Below are 18,597 nucleotides of genomic sequence, written 5' to 3'. Positions count from 1 at the left end.
GAGAAGCAATCTCCAAGAGATGCTGCCTTAGTGGTGGTCAGCCCTTAAATAAAGTCTAGAAGAGGTGGAGTCGAGCTCCACCCCTTCCAGGAGCACAGCTGAATTACCCTCACCTGTGCTCCCACAGCTGACCCGACACTTGCCTCAGCTGATTAATCAGAGGTTCAGGCTGTGATTACCAGTTTCCCATACACTCCACTCCTTCACAACATGAACCAATGATTTGGGGAGCTTTCCCTTATTACAGAGATTCAACACAACACTGATACAATTTCCCCTCGCAATGGATGTTGACATAATTTGCGTGATGACTGATGAAGGTTCACAGTCTTCCATGGGCCAGTGCTTGATAGGTGTCACTGGAGACAAGCCATCATGAGGTGCAAGTCTATCTGCGTTTCTTCATCAGTCCCAAATGAATCATCCTCCAGTGGTCCTAGAGGCTCAGAGACCCAGGGAGAGTAATACAAACGTTTCAAAGGCACCAGGAGGGGAAGGTCCATCTTCCAAGGCAAGATACAGGCTGTATTCTTATCTGGGGTTGATGACCAGAGACATGGTAGACATGTACTGTCCTGCATTTGACTGCATTCCATATGTCTAGCCACATGTCTTTATCCCAAATTGGTCAGGCGTGGATAGTCCATTCCTGGGTAGCCCACTGCGTAATCCAAAGAGTGAGCCCCTACTACACAGCCCAACTACCTGTATAGATGATCAGAATACCATCACCGGGTTCACCTGCCCACTGGCTGCTCTGACCATCCCCCTCATCAAACCAGATTGTCTCAGTAGATGGATGGTATGCTATTGCTCGCCACTTGCTTGGGCTGCCTTTGCTGGATCCATCTGTGTACCAGGCATCTTCAGGTATAGGATATCTTCCTTCCTGAACGGGACTCTTCTGTGATGGAGTGGCCATCATTTCTTTTGGTGTGTCACTATGATACATTACTGGGCCTAGGATTTTTTCTAATTCTTCATTCAGTGGTGATGAAGACAGACTACTTCTCTGGCTGAGATAGGTGACCCATTGTGCTACCGTTTGTGCTTGGGCCACCCCCATCTTAGGAAGGTGGGTCAGATCTCTTACCCACCCCTGGATCGGCAAATTAGTTTTAACTATAACCTCTGCCATTTGGGTTATTGGCTCTACTGCTTGTAATGCCAAAAAGAACAAAGAGGAATGATTTTAAACTAAAAGAGGGGAGGTCTAGGTTAGATGTTAGAAGGAACTCCTTCACTATGAGGCTAGTGAGGTGCTGGCATTTCTGCCCAGAGCTGTGGGGGCCCCATCCCTGGAGGTGCCCAAGGTTGGGCCCTGGGCAGCCTGGTCTGGTGGGGGGCACTCAGCTCATGGCAGGGGGTGGGGTTGAGTGGTCTGTAATGTCCTCTCCAACCCAAACCATTCTGTGGATATCATATGATTCAATGAAGGCTTTCGATATTAGAATGTTTATTTTCTAAGTGCTTGATATATAGCATAGCATATATTCATGTAGCCCTTCTTCTAGTCACTCAAAAGGAAAAAATGTCAGGCCCGGCTCTCAATTTTTTCATATTCTGCATAGTTTTCTAAAACACCACTGAAACATTATACCCTGTTTTATGCCACTGTGGCAGAATACAGAGTTAATAGCAGTAGGGAAAAAAATTATCAAATCCATTCTCCTCACAATGAGAAGGGCTGCAACACACACAGCTGGAGAAAAGCAAAACAGGAACTGAATGAAATGCCCTCAAAGCAATTGCACTCATTCTCACGTTAAGCTGAACAAAACCATTATATACAACCATTATAAGTTGAATGCAGTATCTAATATAAAAAATGTTTGTTTTATTGCTTTGCAGAAATGTAGCAAAGGTTGCAGACCTGCAAAGTGAACTACACTAATAGAACATTGCTCCACGTTTACAATTTTAATTGCATCTTATATTAACATTAACAGAAACAAAATACCAAAGATTTTCAACATTGAACAAAACCTCTCTTCCTTCTCTCAGCCACCACCACCCCAGGAGAACATCAGGAGCAAAGGAAGGAAAAAGATGTCAACAACAATCCTTCAAACTTGAGAAAAGGCAGAGCAGAGGGGGATATTTCCAACAGCCTTTTTCCTCATTGTTTCAACAACACAGCCCTCAGAATCCATGTGGCTCAGCCCAACCAGTCTGGTCATCTTCAGCATGAACCACAGGTTCAGCTAATGAGAACAGCTGCTCAGAAACACTTGATTATGCACATGTAGACTTTAAGGCAAGACATCATTTCAGTCAGACATTTGGATTTCTTCACATAACAGCCAACAAAAGCATAAGAGCAGAAGCTGAACAGGCCCACTTGAGCTTTGTGTCATGGCTGTAACATGCTAGCAAGGGTCACCACTGCCTTTCATTTCACCCTAGCAATTATCACAACACACAGCCTGCAAGTTTCTGCAGCTGCTGTGATCTCATAGACTCGTAGGAAAAAGAAAAGCTCTGAGCACCAGGACAAAGTACATAGGCTGACAGAATGTAGTTAAAAGATGCAAACTGCCAATACCCTATTTGCCAGAAAATTCTGCTTTACCTCATAACAGCAAAAAACACAGCCCTCTGATGGCACTGAAAGATAAGAAATGACTCTTCAATACCAATGGAAAATCTAATACAGTATAGAAACAGAACCTAGAAAACGCTAATCGTGGTGTCCACCGCAAAATGCAGTTTTTAGTTGATCACATATTTCCCAAAAAACAGAGAAATGCCAATTATCTTCAGCAACAGAAATCAAAGACATTGCAACCCATTACATGAAAAGCTATCAACTTCAACAACCTGCTTTTTCATGACAGAAACCCACACTAGGTTGCTATGATAACGTAACTCGAACAAGAGCTTTGCTTACAATATAGGTTTAGCACTCCAATTACCTAATGATAAAAGATTTTCTCCCACCTTGAAATTTCATTGTCCTATACCAAACTTCTTGCCACAGTAATTAAGTTAAATGCACCTATTGGGCATTTTTCTGTAACTCAAGGTGATCTTCTGAACTCAGAGGATGCAAAATATGGAATTCACACCTTAAGCACAGCAACTCTCCACTTCAAGTCAGGACTCAAAGCAGTTTGTTTCTCAGCATATAAACTGGCTTATGTGGACAAGCATTGGTGAAGTAAAAAAGGACCTACTCCTACTTTTGCTGAAGTTGGTAGTAAAACTGACTTCAGTAGGAACAAAAAACAGCATCAGATCTCTAAAAGTTATTATTATTCTCTGCAAAGCACCATATGCATTTCCCATCAGCCCCCTGCAGAACAATGATGGTCTCTCAGCTTCCTAATAATATCACCTCATAGAAAAGCATATCTGACTACCAGCAATAATTTAACTTCTGTGACCACCTGAGGTAATACTGTTTGACTTTAAAATATAACCCGAAGGAGAGAAAAGAACCAAACCCTATGGAAGAAGAATTGCGTCCAGACCAGCAGTAATGACTCTATGATAGCCCCGTAACTAAAAACAACAAAGATAATGTCATGTTTTAAGGAGATTTTGTACAAATGTCTATTCCTCTCTGCACAACATACATCTAAGATTTGCAGAATAATATTTGTTTCTGGATGCACAGGCAATTACTTAGATATTTAACAGAAAATTGCGATTACTTGTAACCCACATTTAATTCATAAATATGAATTCAACATATTGTTACTCAACACATGACAAATGAAGCGCTAGAGTTCATCCTCATATCTTCAGGGGCACTTCAGTCTTGACTATGATTTGCCCCTTAAACATTTACTAATTAGGCCTTCTTCTTGAGTGAGCTGACAGACAGCAGACCCAGCAGCTTCTTAATGAAACCAGCTTTGCACAGAAAGCACTAGCACCCAATTCCCATGTCCAGGGTAGGACTCAGTTAAACTTGCCTTGCCCACTACATAGCAACTACCTCAGTAGTTACAGGTGCTACTTATCAGTCTGAAGGTGAAAGTATTTGTCTGGGAAGAAGACACACATGTGGGACCTGCAGTGGGGCTTTCCAATTTAAAGGCTGTTTACTTATAAATTAACACAGCACAGAAGGGTTCTCATGTGAGATGGGAAGTTCTGTTCCAATTCCTTTGCCAGTGCAAGCACGTCTTCAACATCTTCAAATTCAACAACAACACTGCATAAAAATACAACAAATATTCAGTTCTACGTGCGATATTTTCTATCACCTCTGGATCTGTAACTGGAAATCAGCAGCCAACAAGAGTTCCGTTTTAAAATGTGCTACTGAAAGGCAGTGCCTACACAACCTCAAAGGCAAAGTGCAGTGCTGTGGCAAAGTGCAGGTGCTCCTATTTTTCTCTTTTTTGCTGAAGGGGATTGAAAAGATGAAGCACTTGCCCTCTCTCGAGCAGGTGCTCCACAGAACGGCACATGTATAAAGACAACTGTATACATTTTATAGACGTGAATTCCTAAGCAAGAAATGAAGATTTTCCTCCAAATCAGAACTAAGGCTATCGACTAAAAACGAATTCAGAAGCAATTCGCAAGTGCTGTCGCGCCCTCTGCAGTTGATGTGCACGTTCTGCAGCCACACCTGCTGAATGATAAACAGGGACACATTCCTTGAAACGAGCAGGAGGTCAATAGTAATAACTCCGCAATAGGAAAGTCAGAAGAAGCAGCATTTCTACAATATTATTTTACCTTTTCGAATCACAGCAAACTCAGGCATTGATTGTTTAATTCCTCTCAAGGCGCTGCCTGTTAAAGGATGGAGAAACATTTTGCTGCTGCTGTTCAGAATCAGTCAGATTCCTCAGGGGTACTTCTGGCATTTATTGGGCAGTGACAGAAAGTTGCAAAGCCTCCTCCGATATTTTCGTAATGGTTATTTCTAATAAGTATCCAAAATAAACTGCATTTATAAAAAACTGTCTTAACGCATTCATCGGTGACGGTGATATTGTACAGCTCAGACAACTGTATTATTATGTCTTCATTGCTTGAACTAAGGAGCCCAGAACTGAACACAGTATTCCAGATGCAGCCTCACCAGGGTAGAACACTCTCTTTTTAATGCCCCACAAGTTACCATTGGCCTTTCTGGCCAACAGGGCACGCTTCTGGCTCATGGATGACCTGCTGTCCACCAGGACACCCAGGTCCTTCTCCTAAGAGCTCCTCCCCAGAGGTAAGTCCTTAACCTGTACTGACACGTGTGGTTATTGCTCCCCAGGCATAAGACTCTGGACTTGCCCTACCACATACAATTATACTACAGAGAATTTTGTATCAGCAACAAAAGCCAAAACTGAAAACTGATTAATGGTCTTTCCTATATACTTCAGTAGGTGGCTTCTAGAATTATTTTCTTACATTTACAAATAAACTCCTGTGACTGTGAGATCCTCTTTGGAAGGAAACAAACTTCATGTCAGTGTTGGTAGTTAGCAGATTTTGGTGTACAAAAAGTTATTTTCCATTCTTTCTTACTTTCCATTAGTAATTAAATCATTGGGAATACTATGCAGCTTCTGGTTTGGCCTTATCAGTTCGCATTAAAACTTTAAACAATTTCTGCAACTTAAAAAGTGATCAAGCAAATTCAGATATGTGGTGAAATAAATAGAAGAGCCACGGGTGGATAAAAGAGTATTTCTTAAACCTCACGTGATATGTAAAAGACAAATCACAGACGTGAAACATTCTTTGTGTCACGGACACAGATATAACTCTGTGACATTCTTCTAAGACTGTTTTCCAGTTTTTAATCAAATAGTTCTAAAATATGTCATACATGTTGCTCGTGGAGTATGCAAATAAGCGCACATCTCCTTGTACATCTATGCCTAGCTGTTCTACGTGCAGTCTTAGAAATCCCATTTGAATGTGATTACTTTAAATAATTCCAAAGAACACAGTCCCAATTACCAGCATGAATTACAGTAAAGCCAAGCACAGAAAAATATCTAAAAATAAAGGTTATAACTTAATATGATTTTAAAAGGCAAAGAGTGTGCTTGTATACCTATACAAATCCACTGTATTATAAGTCTCTTCTAACATCACACAGCCACATGTCTGTTGACAGGACCTAAGGTGAATGCCATTGCTTCAAAAATGCCACAGACTGAGATTAGCTGGCACTACATCTACCAGCAGAGGGAGCCAATCTTATTTCACAAACAGAAGTGAAAACAAAACTCAGTTCTGCCTTTTAACAGGAGCGTTCTCGGTCATTTTCCTGACATTTATTAAGTCAGAAAAGATATTTTAAGATATTTTTTCAATTATAACTGCACTGCCTAATTTGAAGGTCTCTAGAATATTTCACAGCAACCCACGAGTACAGAAGTTTAGGAATAAATGTTGAAAGCAAGGCTCCTCAAACATTTCATATCTTATTGTCAATAATTAATTATTTCAATACTTCAATTAATTCCAAAGGAAACAGCTGTCTTAATGAATTTTGGTAGACAGCACACACAAAATACGAACTCAAATTAAAGCGCCTTACCCTGAGACATTTAAAGTTGTTATAACAGGTCTGCTTTTTGGTCCAGGAGGAGGATGGAAACAGTTCTTTACTGGATGGGACAGCCACAGTCCACAGAATGGCCTGGATCAAACGTGTCTCCTTTCATGCGCTCAAGCTGAAAGAAAAAAAGTGCCAATCTACAATATAATTGATTTCCTTCAAATATTTTTCACATGAAAGTATGTGAAAGCACTGAATAGCAGATTATTAACTAAAACCGCACTGCTGCTTAAACTGGCATTTGAAACTTTAAGGAAAAATTCAAGTAATTAAATGAATTCATGGCTTAATATGTTATTTTTGTAAGTCTGGATTTTGAGGGACAGATCTGTCATATTTTTAAGAAGTAAATCAATAACTCACTACAGTGACCTATTCTATGCTCAAAAGAAAAGTAGAATTGCTCCTATGTCACAATGAGTTCACCAGTACACCTCCATGTCCAGTGCAGGTGTGGAGCTTGTTCAGTAGGGCTAGGACATTGTTATCAATACGCTTGACTGTACTGAATACATCACTGGCTCTTGCTGTAACATGATGTCCTCTAGTACTATAACAGTGGTCAATTTTAGCTAAAAAGCAATCCTCCTTCATCTTGGGGATTACTTCCTACCAATGGTTTTTAGTCACTCTCAGCTAATGGTACACAAGGACACGGAATGGACAAATCTGGGATGAAATGCAGAAATGGAACTGAAGAACTACTGTACGATAAGGGTGACAGAGCACTGGAGCAGGCTGCCCAGAGAGGCTGTGCAGTCTCCTTCTATGGAGATATCCATGACCCCTCTGGATGCCTACCTGTGCGATATATCCATGGCAGGAGGCCTGCCCTAACAGGGGGTTGCACTCAGTGGCTTCCATAGGTCCCTATGACTGTCATTCTGTGAGCTTCAGAAGCCCTCCAACTGCAACCCAAGGCCTGGTCATAGTGAACATCTCCCATTTCTTCTGGATTTCGGCAAAATTGTTTATAGCAAATGTTTGTTTTTCCTCAACATCACCCAAATTGAAGCGTGAAAGAAGGCAGGGTAATGCCTGGACGAGAAGTCTAAGGAACACAGGGAGGTGAGCAGGGTGAGCAGGGGTTGATTGCCTAAGCCAAAAGCAGCAGACGTGAGGATCAGCATTGACTGGCTTCAGAGCTGCCTCGGGGAGGAAGCCTGCAGCTCCTGGCACCCACAGGAGCGCAACATCCCACCTCCTCCCGCCTCCTACATTGGTACGGCCCGCGGCCGCCCTCCGCGCCTCCTTCCTGAGGGGCGGAGTGCGCGTGCGCAGAAACGATGCGGCCGGGCTCGGCCCCCGCTGCGGCGCTGACGGACGTGGTAAGCCCGCCTCTCCCTGGGGGTCCCCGCGGGTGGGCAACCGCCACAGCGCCACCTCACGGCGGGGGAGGGAGGGCCGTGCTGGAGGGCTCGCTGTCAGCACGGGTTAGCGGCGTGGCGACGGCCGCCCGCTGGGCCCCCCTGCCGTTCTTCCCACGCACGCAGCCGGCGTGGCTGCGAGGAAGGGCCCGTCAGCCTACGGCAGCTTATAACAGCACTCGTGCAACGGGGCACGGCTCTGGGAGGTACGTGCCAGCGTGCCTTTCAGCTCCCTGCTTATTCACTGGCCTCGTCTCCACGCTGTGGCACTGGAAGTCAAGTGTAGCCTGAGAGAAAGCATGTTGAAATAATGATTTCTTTTTTCTCCCTAGGTAATCCTGGAAGCTATGGACATACTCTTCAGAATAAGAGGTGGCTTGGATTTGGCATTTCAGCTAGCAACTACCGATGGTGTGTCTGTAAGGCTATCAGAGATTTAAAAAATAATAAATTGTTTGCTTTCTGGGCATTTTACTACATCTAGAATAATCTGAGTTGCAAGGGATCCCTAAAGGCCATGCGGTCCCACTCCATGCACTGAACATGGACACCTGCAGCTCCATCAGGCTCTCAGAGCCCCTCCTGCCTGTCTCCAGGCACAAGTTTGGTTTGTTTTTTTTCCCTAATAATTTAGCTTTTAAGGACTTTGAGTGTAGAAAGCGGTAGTGGCCAAATCTAAGGTAACGAGTTGAAGAAATACAATTGAGGAATACATACATTAAAAACTTGCTGGGCCCATAACCCAGAGGCTGATGGATTGAAGCCATCCTCTCCTAAGCTCTCATTTGATGGCTGGACGAGATGATTGCTGTGGTCTTTTCTAGCCCCAGTGATTTTGTGAGATTTTAATACCTTACTACATTCTAGGTACTGGTTGTTGATCATGTAAGTAAGGGAGGTATCACTTCAGGTTGTAAGGAACAGGCGAAACTGTTAATAAGTCAAATTAAGATCTAAAAAGATGAAAGTCCATACCAGTAATTAAGATGTAGGCTTGCCAAAGCATGGCTGGTTTGGTTATACATCTGTCTTTTCCAAACTTTGGTCTGCAGATGAACTCAACCTCCTCTTTTTCCAAAAACTCAGTATGTTTTATGGCAGGTTTTGGAAAGCAATCTGAAGTCACTGATATTATGCAGCTCTGATTAATCTTTCCAGGATATACTGAAAAGATCAGATATATGCATATATAGCAGCTTTTCTATCCACAGAAGCCTGAAGCTGTAGGCTTGGTTAAGAATTACTGATGGGAGAATCAATGACAGTGTAGGTTGTTATTGGAAGCCAAGGAAAACAGTGTGCTTTTGTTGAGGCAGACCTGAGTGAAATCCTTTTGTTCTCACAGTTATTTTTCTGACTATAACAGCACTTGCGTTTACGTTCATTAGCAAAACATCAATTAAAAATAGTTTGTCCGGCAGCCATCACAGAAATGGGAGAATCTTTAAAGTGAATTTTATACTTACTGTGTTTCAGAAGCATCAGCAAGAAGTGCATTAAAATACATTTTCAGCGATCTTGCAAATAAGCTGTCCTCGGATGTCCTTGTATTAAGAATCTGCCACAGTTCAGTCTACGTGTGGCCCAACAACGGTATCAACAGCATTCCAGAGCTGACTGATGATTCTGCTTGTAAGGAAATAAAACAGTTTATACAGTGAGTATATTAACAAAAAATAAAAGATGATTTTGTAATGGAATCGTTGCATATTCTAGAAGTTGCTCTTTCTGTTGATACTTCAGCTTTGATCAAGATGATGAGACCCGACGAAAGCTTGGCAAAAAAAAGGATAAAAAGCTACAAGACACGGTACGTGACTCACCACACTAATAATGTCTGTCTGACCACCACCTGTCACTTAGAAGTTGTTCATCTGCCCTTCCTAGCCTTACCTATGCAAAAGGACACATTTAAATGACTTGGGAAAAAAAAGCCCTTTTAAGTTGTTCAGGCTCTGCATGAATGCAGATCAGTACATAGAAGTTTTAGTCTTTAACCCAGTTATTTCATTACTGGACTTTACATCAAACTCTGTAGAGCTTTCCTTTTGCTCTCTTGGAGAACGGATTGCTGGAGATACACTGTTGGTGTCTTTATTCTGTGCAGCAGCAAGTAATCAATATTGACCTCATGTTAGAGATGACTTCTTCATTAGACGCTTTGGCTCCAGTCATCGAAAGAGAAAATAAGGAGCACCACTACATTAATATGACATTGCCAGTTGATGTTGTTGTAGCTGTTTCTCCAGAAGAAAAGTGGGGAAAGTAAGTATTATCCTCAACTTATAATTTTCTTCCCCAATTCATTTTCCACTTCGTTTTTCTTGTAAAGGAAAGCTATCATTATCATGTATCAATTTAAGAAACTAGCATGCAGTATTCTTGTACTGAAATTTGTGTAAGTAATAACAATTCCTGTAGACGCTTCTCAAGTCTTAATAATCATGAGACAATCTTTTTGCTGCCTATAGAAAATTCAGTTAATCAGTGTCTGGTAGATGGGATAACTGAGAGCCATTGTTAGCAAGGAGTTAAGAAAGGAAAACAATGTAAAGATCCTTGTCATTCTTACAAGCCAGTGTGTATAAAAGAGTACATCTGATAACTGTATTCTCAAAATAATGCTGAGGGATAGGCAGAGGGGGGAAATGCAGTCTTCGTATTCTTTCCTTGTTTCTGCCATAGGACTTGATTCTGTTTGATGTATGAAGTGTGTGTAGGTATGTGTATGTATATATACACACGTGCGTGAGAGTCATATACGTAACTTGCATTTTAGCAGGCACTGATAATGGCTGTGTTCCCACCAGCAGACTAGGGTGGGGTACCTGCACTTCAGAGGGCAGAATCACTAGAGAGTAGTTTCTGATGCAGTGCCTCAGAACAGTTTTGTGCTTTGAGCAAAGCATGCTGAAGTCTCGTCCTTCTCTGTGGGAATGGATTGAAGGAGTGAGAAGTTCAGAGCAGGTGCAAGTGTGCATGAGTACTGTGAGAAATGAAAGTGATCCACCACCACTGCTCTGCTAGTTAAGTACTGTCCCTTATCATCCACAGGGTGCAAAATCTCCTGGTGAAAGCAATTCACAAGCAATTAACCGATATGGAAAGATGCATCATGAAATACATGAAGGGAACATCAATTGTGGTACCAGAACAGTTTCACTTCATGTTACCAGGAAAAAATCACCTTGTAACAATTTCATACCCTACAGGTATTTCAGATGATCAACTGGAAAGTTACCGAAAGGTAAAGTGTTTTCATTTAGCCAGTGTACAACAAATACTAAGATAACCTGATTTTTATCTTTACTTTTATTATCACAGGAGCAAGGGTAAAGCTTTTCATATAGCCAGTGCAGAACTAATACTATCAGATTCCGATTTTTAATTATAGATGCAGCGTACTACATGTAAAATTGATTAGAAATATTATAAGATGTATCAAATCCCGTTTTCATAAGAAAACAAAGCTACATAGGACGTATTTTAGATTAAACTGATCTGTATCATATTTCTGACTCTGGATTCCCCGGGTTCCCTGCTTCCAGATTACTTTGATCATTATTTGCAAGATTTAGCAGGTTTCCTGAAAGGATTAGGAGCGGGCTGGAATTTCTTCTGGTTGGTTTTGTGCTTTGGGAGTTGATAAGGAGTGTTGTTGCTGACAGCTGAGCAACCCTGGCTAGAAATCATTGGTTTTGTTTTTGCCTTCTGGGTTGGCACCTCTAGAAAAAGAAATATGGATGAGGCGTAGGAGTGTTCTGATACAGCAGCCCTTGCAGACTGAGGGCTCTCAAAGCTGATCAGGTCATGCATTTACACATACTAAGGGTGAGGAAATAGTTGTGCCCCTGTTCAAATACATAGAAGCTGTGGGGATTTTTCATTCTCTTCTAGATAAAGTATTACTAAACCTAATGTTCCTTGCATTTGCAGAGGCCTCAGATATGGGTGATACATCAGTCCTGCTCTCCCTCTTCTGTTCACTTTCATGCACTGATTGCTGAATGTTGCTCTAGCTAGCGTAGATGGGCTCAGTGTTCGGTCATCTGCATAAAATCTATTACCTGCAGTACAGACAGTCAAGATGATTTTATGATTCCTTTTACTCTTAAGTCCTGTGGAAAAAAAGGAAGACGGTACATTTTACTACATCTCTGGATGTAGTTAAAACTTGGGCTCTGCCTGCAACATAAAAATGGACCGAATCAGCTTGAACCATAAGCACTGTATTTTTAATTTGTCATAGCATGCCATTTTTGTGTCTTCAATACTATTTTAAGACTGTAATTCACTGTATATAATACTACAGAGAAAAATATACAACTCATTCATGTTATAGTGTATTTTAGCACACTTTGATAGGTTATTTGTTATTCATGATATCTTGAATGGGTCTGCAGAGGCAAGCAGTGTGTAAGCAAAACCATGTGAAATAACAGGTTCTTCACAGGGGAGGTGAGCCTCCATCAGCTTCCTTAGAGGCAAGGTCTAGCACTAAACATACATGCTGCATATCAACCTAATCACGTTCAGTAAGCTGTTTTGTTGAGATTGCAATTAATAATAGAGACAAAACCACTATAATGTTTCTCTTAATCCCAAATTTGAGTAGTACTCTTTACTTTTATTCTAACTGGCATGTAGGAATTGCATGGGTTGTTCAACCTGCCGTGTGACAGACCGTATTTCAAGAGAGCAAATGCTTACCATTTTCCAGATGAACCATATAAAGATGGCTATCTCAGAAATCCACATATACATCTTAATTCACCTGGTCCCGAGTCTGGCGTGGTAAGTTTCAATCAAGATGTAACTTCTTAAAGGTGTTTTATTTCATTTACAATTCGCCATTAAAAGAAGCAACTTCATTTCTGTACCTTTACAGAAGGTCTCCTAAGTGAAGTAGTTCCTCCACACGAAATCGCACTGTTTTAGTATATCTTATTCCTTTATTCCCCCTCCTGCCCAAACTGCATTGTCTTATAAAATAACAATATACCGTTTTAGAAGATACCTCACATTTTTATTATGGATTTTAAAAGCATCTCTAAAGCAACGCGAGGAAATAAAACTATGAATAGAGATGCTTAGTATACAAAAGAGGAGTGGTCATGTGTGAATAAGAAACCTGCAGTTTTTCTGAAGACTTAGAACTCCCTAAGTAGAAATGACAGTCATATACACTTTATTTGATCCTAGCATGATAAGATTCGTTTCCATAATCTGTCTCTGTGCAGGTTTATTTAGTACATGGCATATACAGCTATCACCACTATATGCAAGATCGGATTGATGACAGCGGCTGGGGTTGCGCTTATCGGTCTCTGCAGACCATCTGTTCTTGGTTCAAGCAGCAAGGTTACACTGATGCACCTATACCAACACACAAGGAAATTCAACAGGTACAGAATGCTCGTGCAAATCAATTCTTTTATACCTACTTGTTTATCCAGAAAAGTTTGTAAAGATTATTCTTAAATGGCAAATTGTGCAGTAACAGAAGGTGCAATAATGCCTTCTACCAGGATGGAAACATGCTTATAAAGGTATTGGTCAGGATTTAGTTTAGAAAGCAATACAGGAAAGAGCAACTTACCTCCTTCCAAAGGCTGACAGAATCTCAAGAAGAACATGATCACCAAATAGAGATGCTGCTCCTGTGGCTGCTAACCCTTAAATGATAGTGAGGAGGGGTGGACCCAGGGTCTGCCTCAGGTTGCTCAGGTGCTCCCTGGATTAGCCACACCTCCTCACCTGGTGCTCAATCACTGGTTCAGGCTGGGACCTCACAATTCCCATACACAGATTAAGACATTTGAGACTTCAAATTTCGTTCTCCAAATGTTTGTGTACAAATAAGATTAATTAAAACCATTTTCTAAGTATTTCCTTGGATTAATGTTCTGCTTGAAGCTCTGTTTATAATGTTTTCACTATCTTTGCCAAATGAAAGAGAAAAAGGATGCAATCTGTCATATGTAATCAGTTTTAAAACAGACTTCTGTTGGCTGTGACCGCTGATTGCTATGCGTTGATTTACTGCTTTCTTTTGCAGTTTCACCTTTGAGAGTAGCAGGCTTTATCTATTACTTGAACCTTCATTTCCTTCAGTTTCTCTTTTCAATTTGAGTTTGTTCATTTCTGTTAACAGCACTGAAGAAAAAGTGTAGGCTTGGACGGCTGACTTTGTATGCCTAGCAATAAATACCACGGTTATTTTTAGCCTTCTAAAAACAGTATTATATATTCATTTATTTACTCAACATTTTAACAAAGCTTGGTTTGCTTGATGAAATGACTTCCATCGTACCTAAAGGGGATGCAAGCAATAAAAGAAAAACTGGATTTCCTGAGCATTTCTCAGTCAGCCCCCAAACATAAAATCAACTTATATCTGTATGTTCCTGTAGCGTGTCAGACTTATAGGGGAGGGCGGCAGCCTTCAGGAGACTTTGTGGGCTATGTATCCCAAGTGGAAAAGGCATCTTGAGCACTGCATGCAACACATAAACTTCCAAACTGAGCAGAGTTTATTTTAAGTGCCAATTATTTTGGGGGCCTCTTCCTCAACCTCCTGTTTTTGCTTTTGACTGGCAAGGTCATAACATCTGTATCTATATACATATTTCTTTCACGCAAAGAAATGATGGAATAATCTACACTACGTTGTTGAGTTTTGCTTTACTTCTTTGTGTTCACGTTGCAAAGGCCCTGGTTGATGCCGGAGACAAACCTGCAGCATTTGTTGGGTCCCGGCAATGGATCGGTTCAATCGAGGTGCAGCTTGTCTTGAATCAACTCTTCGGAATAACATCAAAAATATTATTTGTCAGGTAAGAACCCATATATTTTCAGTACTTCAGTCATTATGGAAGACATTTTCCTTAAGTTGCTTAACTGTCTGCAATTAGCTGATGTGCAGAAATTCAGCCTATTTCCCTTCCATCTGCAAACAGTTTTTGGAACAACAGGAACACAGTCCGTCAATCGCGAGGCACACACTGACAGTAAATTATTACCCATCCAAGTGCAGGATTGAGGCACATTGCAGAGCAGCCTGGAAATTGTGCCCCCTCCCTAGATTTGTGTGACATTAACACAAGGGATTTATTACCCTTCTGACAATCTGACACTTTTATGTGCAATAAAGAACCCTATGAATACATTTAGGAGAAAAAGAATAACGTTCAGTATTTACTGGCAATGAAATTACTGGATTTCTACCAGTTGGACAGCAGTAAGCAGAACAACAAATCTCTGAGCACTCTGTGATAAATGAAATAATGGAACAGGGAATGCAAGCTAACCTAGCCTGTATGAAAATTCTATTCAAAACATTAGAGTTGTTCTGCTGTAAGGAAGCACCAGTGTTTTACAGGACTGTGAAATGCCAGCCTCGCTAGCATGCTGAGGAGAGTTGTCACGCCATCCACTGCCATTGACCAGCTCAAAAAGGCTGCATTTTTCTCTCAGACTTACTTTCAACTAGCACCTGTAACTCTTTCTTTATGCAAACAGGGCTTCACAGCTACAGCAGCAACAGTAGTGCCAAATGCATTATTATAAATGCACCATCCCGTTTCCCAGAGTTCCAGCTTTACGCTCTGTCTGTATTTAGTCCATCTCTCCAGGAACTTGGGAAGCAGACACCCAGTTTGTGTTTTAAAAACGTGAACCACAATATGAAGAAACATACAAGACAAGATATTAAGATCTGTATGTATTTCCTTGCCCAGTTTCTGTCACCTCTTTCAGAAGTACAGCCAGTCTTCTGAGGGGAATCTGAGTCTCCTTCAGAGGCATATGAGCTCCAAATCATGGAATATGTGCATGTATTGTATGTATACAGCATACTCTTCCATGTTGGCTTATTCTTTGTAGCAGAGCTGAACAGGAAAGCAGGGAAATTAAAGCAGGCTAAGTTCAGTGTTGCTTTGACTGGATTACTAATGATATTTCAGCTGTGATTTTTTAAAGGCAGCTTGGATATGATTGTTGCAATTGCTTGTGCAATTAAAGTGGAAACCCATCTTAAGACACATTACAAACACCTTTATCGGTGCCTTATTTTTACTGGGCTCTGATGATGTTGTGTTCCCCTTGCTGACACGTGTAGTTAGTCTGGTGCTTTTTTTTCTCTCTTGAAGGGAGCCATCGGGGTTTCCTGGCTGTCCCCACTGTGGGAGGCAAACAGCAGAAACATGGTAGAACCTGGGCAGCTCCAGGTGCTTCAGTGACAGTGAGGCTTACAGTGAATTCAGTAGCCCGGACAGAATCTCTTCAGTTGCATAAAGAATGCTTTTTTCCAGACTGTCCCAAGTGATTAACACAGACAAATTCTAAATTCTACCTGTGCTGTTAATGCATGTGGTGGATAATTTAAAAAGCTGAGCCTTGTGGGGATGACAGATCTCACATTCTATTTCTTACCTAGCCAGGGTTCTGAACTCGCTTTGCAGGGAAGAGAACTTGCTAATCATTTCAAGACTGAAGGAACTCCAGTTATGATCGGTGAGTACTTGAGCACTGCAGAATGCCAGTCAGTGTTCGTGGCCTTCCTCTGCTGAACTTCATTCCAATTAGTACTGATTCAGTTTACAAAAGCTAGTCAGAACCCTCGGTGAATTAAAATTATGCTCTTCTCAAGGGAGCCTAGAAAACCACACAATTTAGTCTGCCTGGTATCGTTTTCACTCGCTGTTTCCCATGAGCTCAGGATTAAACCTAGTAACAAAAATCAGTCTGCATGGTGTTCTCAAAGGCTGCTTGTAAAGTCAGAACTCGATAGAAGCTGACTTCTCTAGAAGTTTCATCTCTGTAGGTGGGCAGATGTCCGTACAGTTCCCCTAAACTTCCCACCTCGGAAGAGTCGTGTTTATCTGGCTCTGAGGAGGGGAGTGTCATTCCTTATCCAAATTCATCACAGGACCGGCATGCATAAATAATCTACAATGTTGGTATCATTGCAAATGTCATTCATGAGAACTTCTTAATTTTAATGAGAGCATTTCAAGAAACCAGTAGTTCAAAAAGTGAAAAATCCTTTGATTTATTTATTACTATTAGTAATAAATTAGTACTATTAGTACTTTCATTTCAGACAGTCTTGGTGAAAAAAAGTTAACAATCTGTTTTCCTCCTGTGTCAGGTGGAGGTGTTTTGGCTCACACAATACTGGGAGTGGCGTGGAATGAGACCACAGGGCACATAAAATATCTGATACTAGACCCACATTACACTGGAGGAGAAGATCTGCATGTTATTTTGGATAAGGTGAGACTTCATGTGCATCTGTGAATGCATATATGTTATTAAATAATGTGTGGTCAGGTAGGAATTGGCCATTCTGTGAGTTCTCTGTGGAGAAGTGGGTTCCAATGGGTAGTGCTGATCCCAGTTAACCTGCATACATGTTAGCTATTGTTAGTTACTGAAATGCAGTGATTTTGGAGATGTATCGGGTCACTTACTGTGTAAAGTTAGTGCAGTACAGATGTTCTTAGAGTAAGTTTGTCCCTCCTTTGCATTGGAAACACCTCAATTAATTATCCCTTATTCTGTAGACATAAAAGCTTAGCTAGACTGAATTGATAAATGGTGATCAATGGCACACCAAGAGAAATGACAGCTGTGAGAATGACTGTTTCAGGACAGCATTAGTCTCTGTGCGGCAGCAGAAGGCAGTGGGATATAGAAAGAAGAGGTGCTGCTTTGTAGAAACCAAGCTGTGGGAGCAGGGAGGGGAGCTCTGTAAGGGCCAGTACAGTGTTGCTTAGGCATGTACAGAACTGCCTGCAAATTGTGTGTCACTGCATCCTACAGGTACTCGAAAATAATTCATACAGATTAGAATTAGTAAGATAGATCTGCATGTAACAATGGATGTGAAAAACAGAACTCGTAGCAAATTTAAATGATGTCTTTTCTTCTTCCTGGCCAGGGCTGGTGTGGTTGGAAGGGCCCGGACTTCTGGAGCAAGGATGCCTATTATAACCTGTGCCTACCTCAACGACCAAAAACTATTTAAATCCCAATCTTATGCAAGAATATGCTTAGCCAGTGTACTAGCAGGCCTAGAAGTAACTGTCTTGTTAGTTAGCAGACTAATAGCTTAAACTGATCAAAGCCCAGTGGAAATAGAAATGTTGCATACCTGATTTAAATCAAGATTTGTTGGTGTTTTTTAATGAAATCACAAATAAGAGAGTAATCTGCTGTGAACTGCATTTTTTTTTACCAATTATTAACTAAGTACTACTCTGTCCTTCCTTCTGGCTAGGATAACTCTGTTTATATAACAACTTTATTATGCTTCAGAGCTCTAGAAATTAAATGTCGGAGCCATTTATTTAATGAAATTCTTTCCTGCCAAAAACAAAAGGGACTCTTACCTTTCAGGTTCTGTAGAGCCAGGTGGATTTCACAGTACGAGTCTATTCAAAGCCATCATGCACTGCTCTCACTATTGATAATGGTATTTTAGGTGAGGGTTAAGGAAAAGAGATAATCTGTATGGACTGAATTTTAACTTTTGTTCCCAAAACCAAACACAGAAAGGGTGTGAGAGACTAAATTATCCTATGCTTATTTATTTATAGCCGTATGAATACAAATATTGTAGGAATAAGCAGAACAGCGGTCTACTGTAAGAAGTGAAAATAAATGAGTTTTCCTCCTTCTCAGAAGGAGCCAATGTGA

The 18,597-nt window shown here is 41.1% G+C and overlaps 1 protein-coding gene across 4 annotated transcripts; it reads left to right on the top strand.

The window, feature by feature from the left end:
- The first annotated feature begins 7,794 nt into the window (after positions 1–7,794).
- On the top strand, positions 7,795–18,597 carry UFSP2 (UFM1 specific peptidase 2). 4 transcript variants are annotated; one of them, XM_072334107.1, is made up of 12 exons: positions 7,795–7,857; positions 8,229–8,307; positions 9,376–9,553; positions 9,640–9,706; positions 10,004–10,161; positions 10,951–11,143; positions 12,544–12,690; positions 13,137–13,301; positions 14,608–14,732; positions 16,334–16,410; positions 17,048–17,172; positions 17,840–18,597. In XM_072334107.1, the coding sequence occupies exons 1-12, from the start codon at positions 7,816–7,818 to the stop codon at positions 17,924–17,926; spliced, it is 1,443 nt and encodes a 480-aa protein (XP_072190208.1). In that variant the 5' UTR covers positions 7,795–7,815; the 3' UTR covers positions 17,927–18,597. The 4 variants fall into 4 exon arrangements, with proteins under 4 accessions (XP_072190208.1, XP_072190207.1, XP_072190206.1 ...); XM_072334106.1 differs by having other exon boundaries at positions 9,373–9,553; positions 10,007–10,161; XM_072334105.1 differs by having other exon boundaries at positions 9,373–9,553.

Source organism: Excalfactoria chinensis, chromosome 4 (genome assembly GCF_039878825.1).
Source record: "Excalfactoria chinensis isolate bCotChi1 chromosome 4, bCotChi1.hap2, whole genome shotgun sequence".
In the NCBI taxonomy this organism is placed as follows: domain Eukaryota; kingdom Metazoa; phylum Chordata; class Aves; order Galliformes; family Phasianidae; genus Excalfactoria; species Excalfactoria chinensis.
This window is presented reverse-complemented; position numbering and strand designations above follow the sequence as displayed.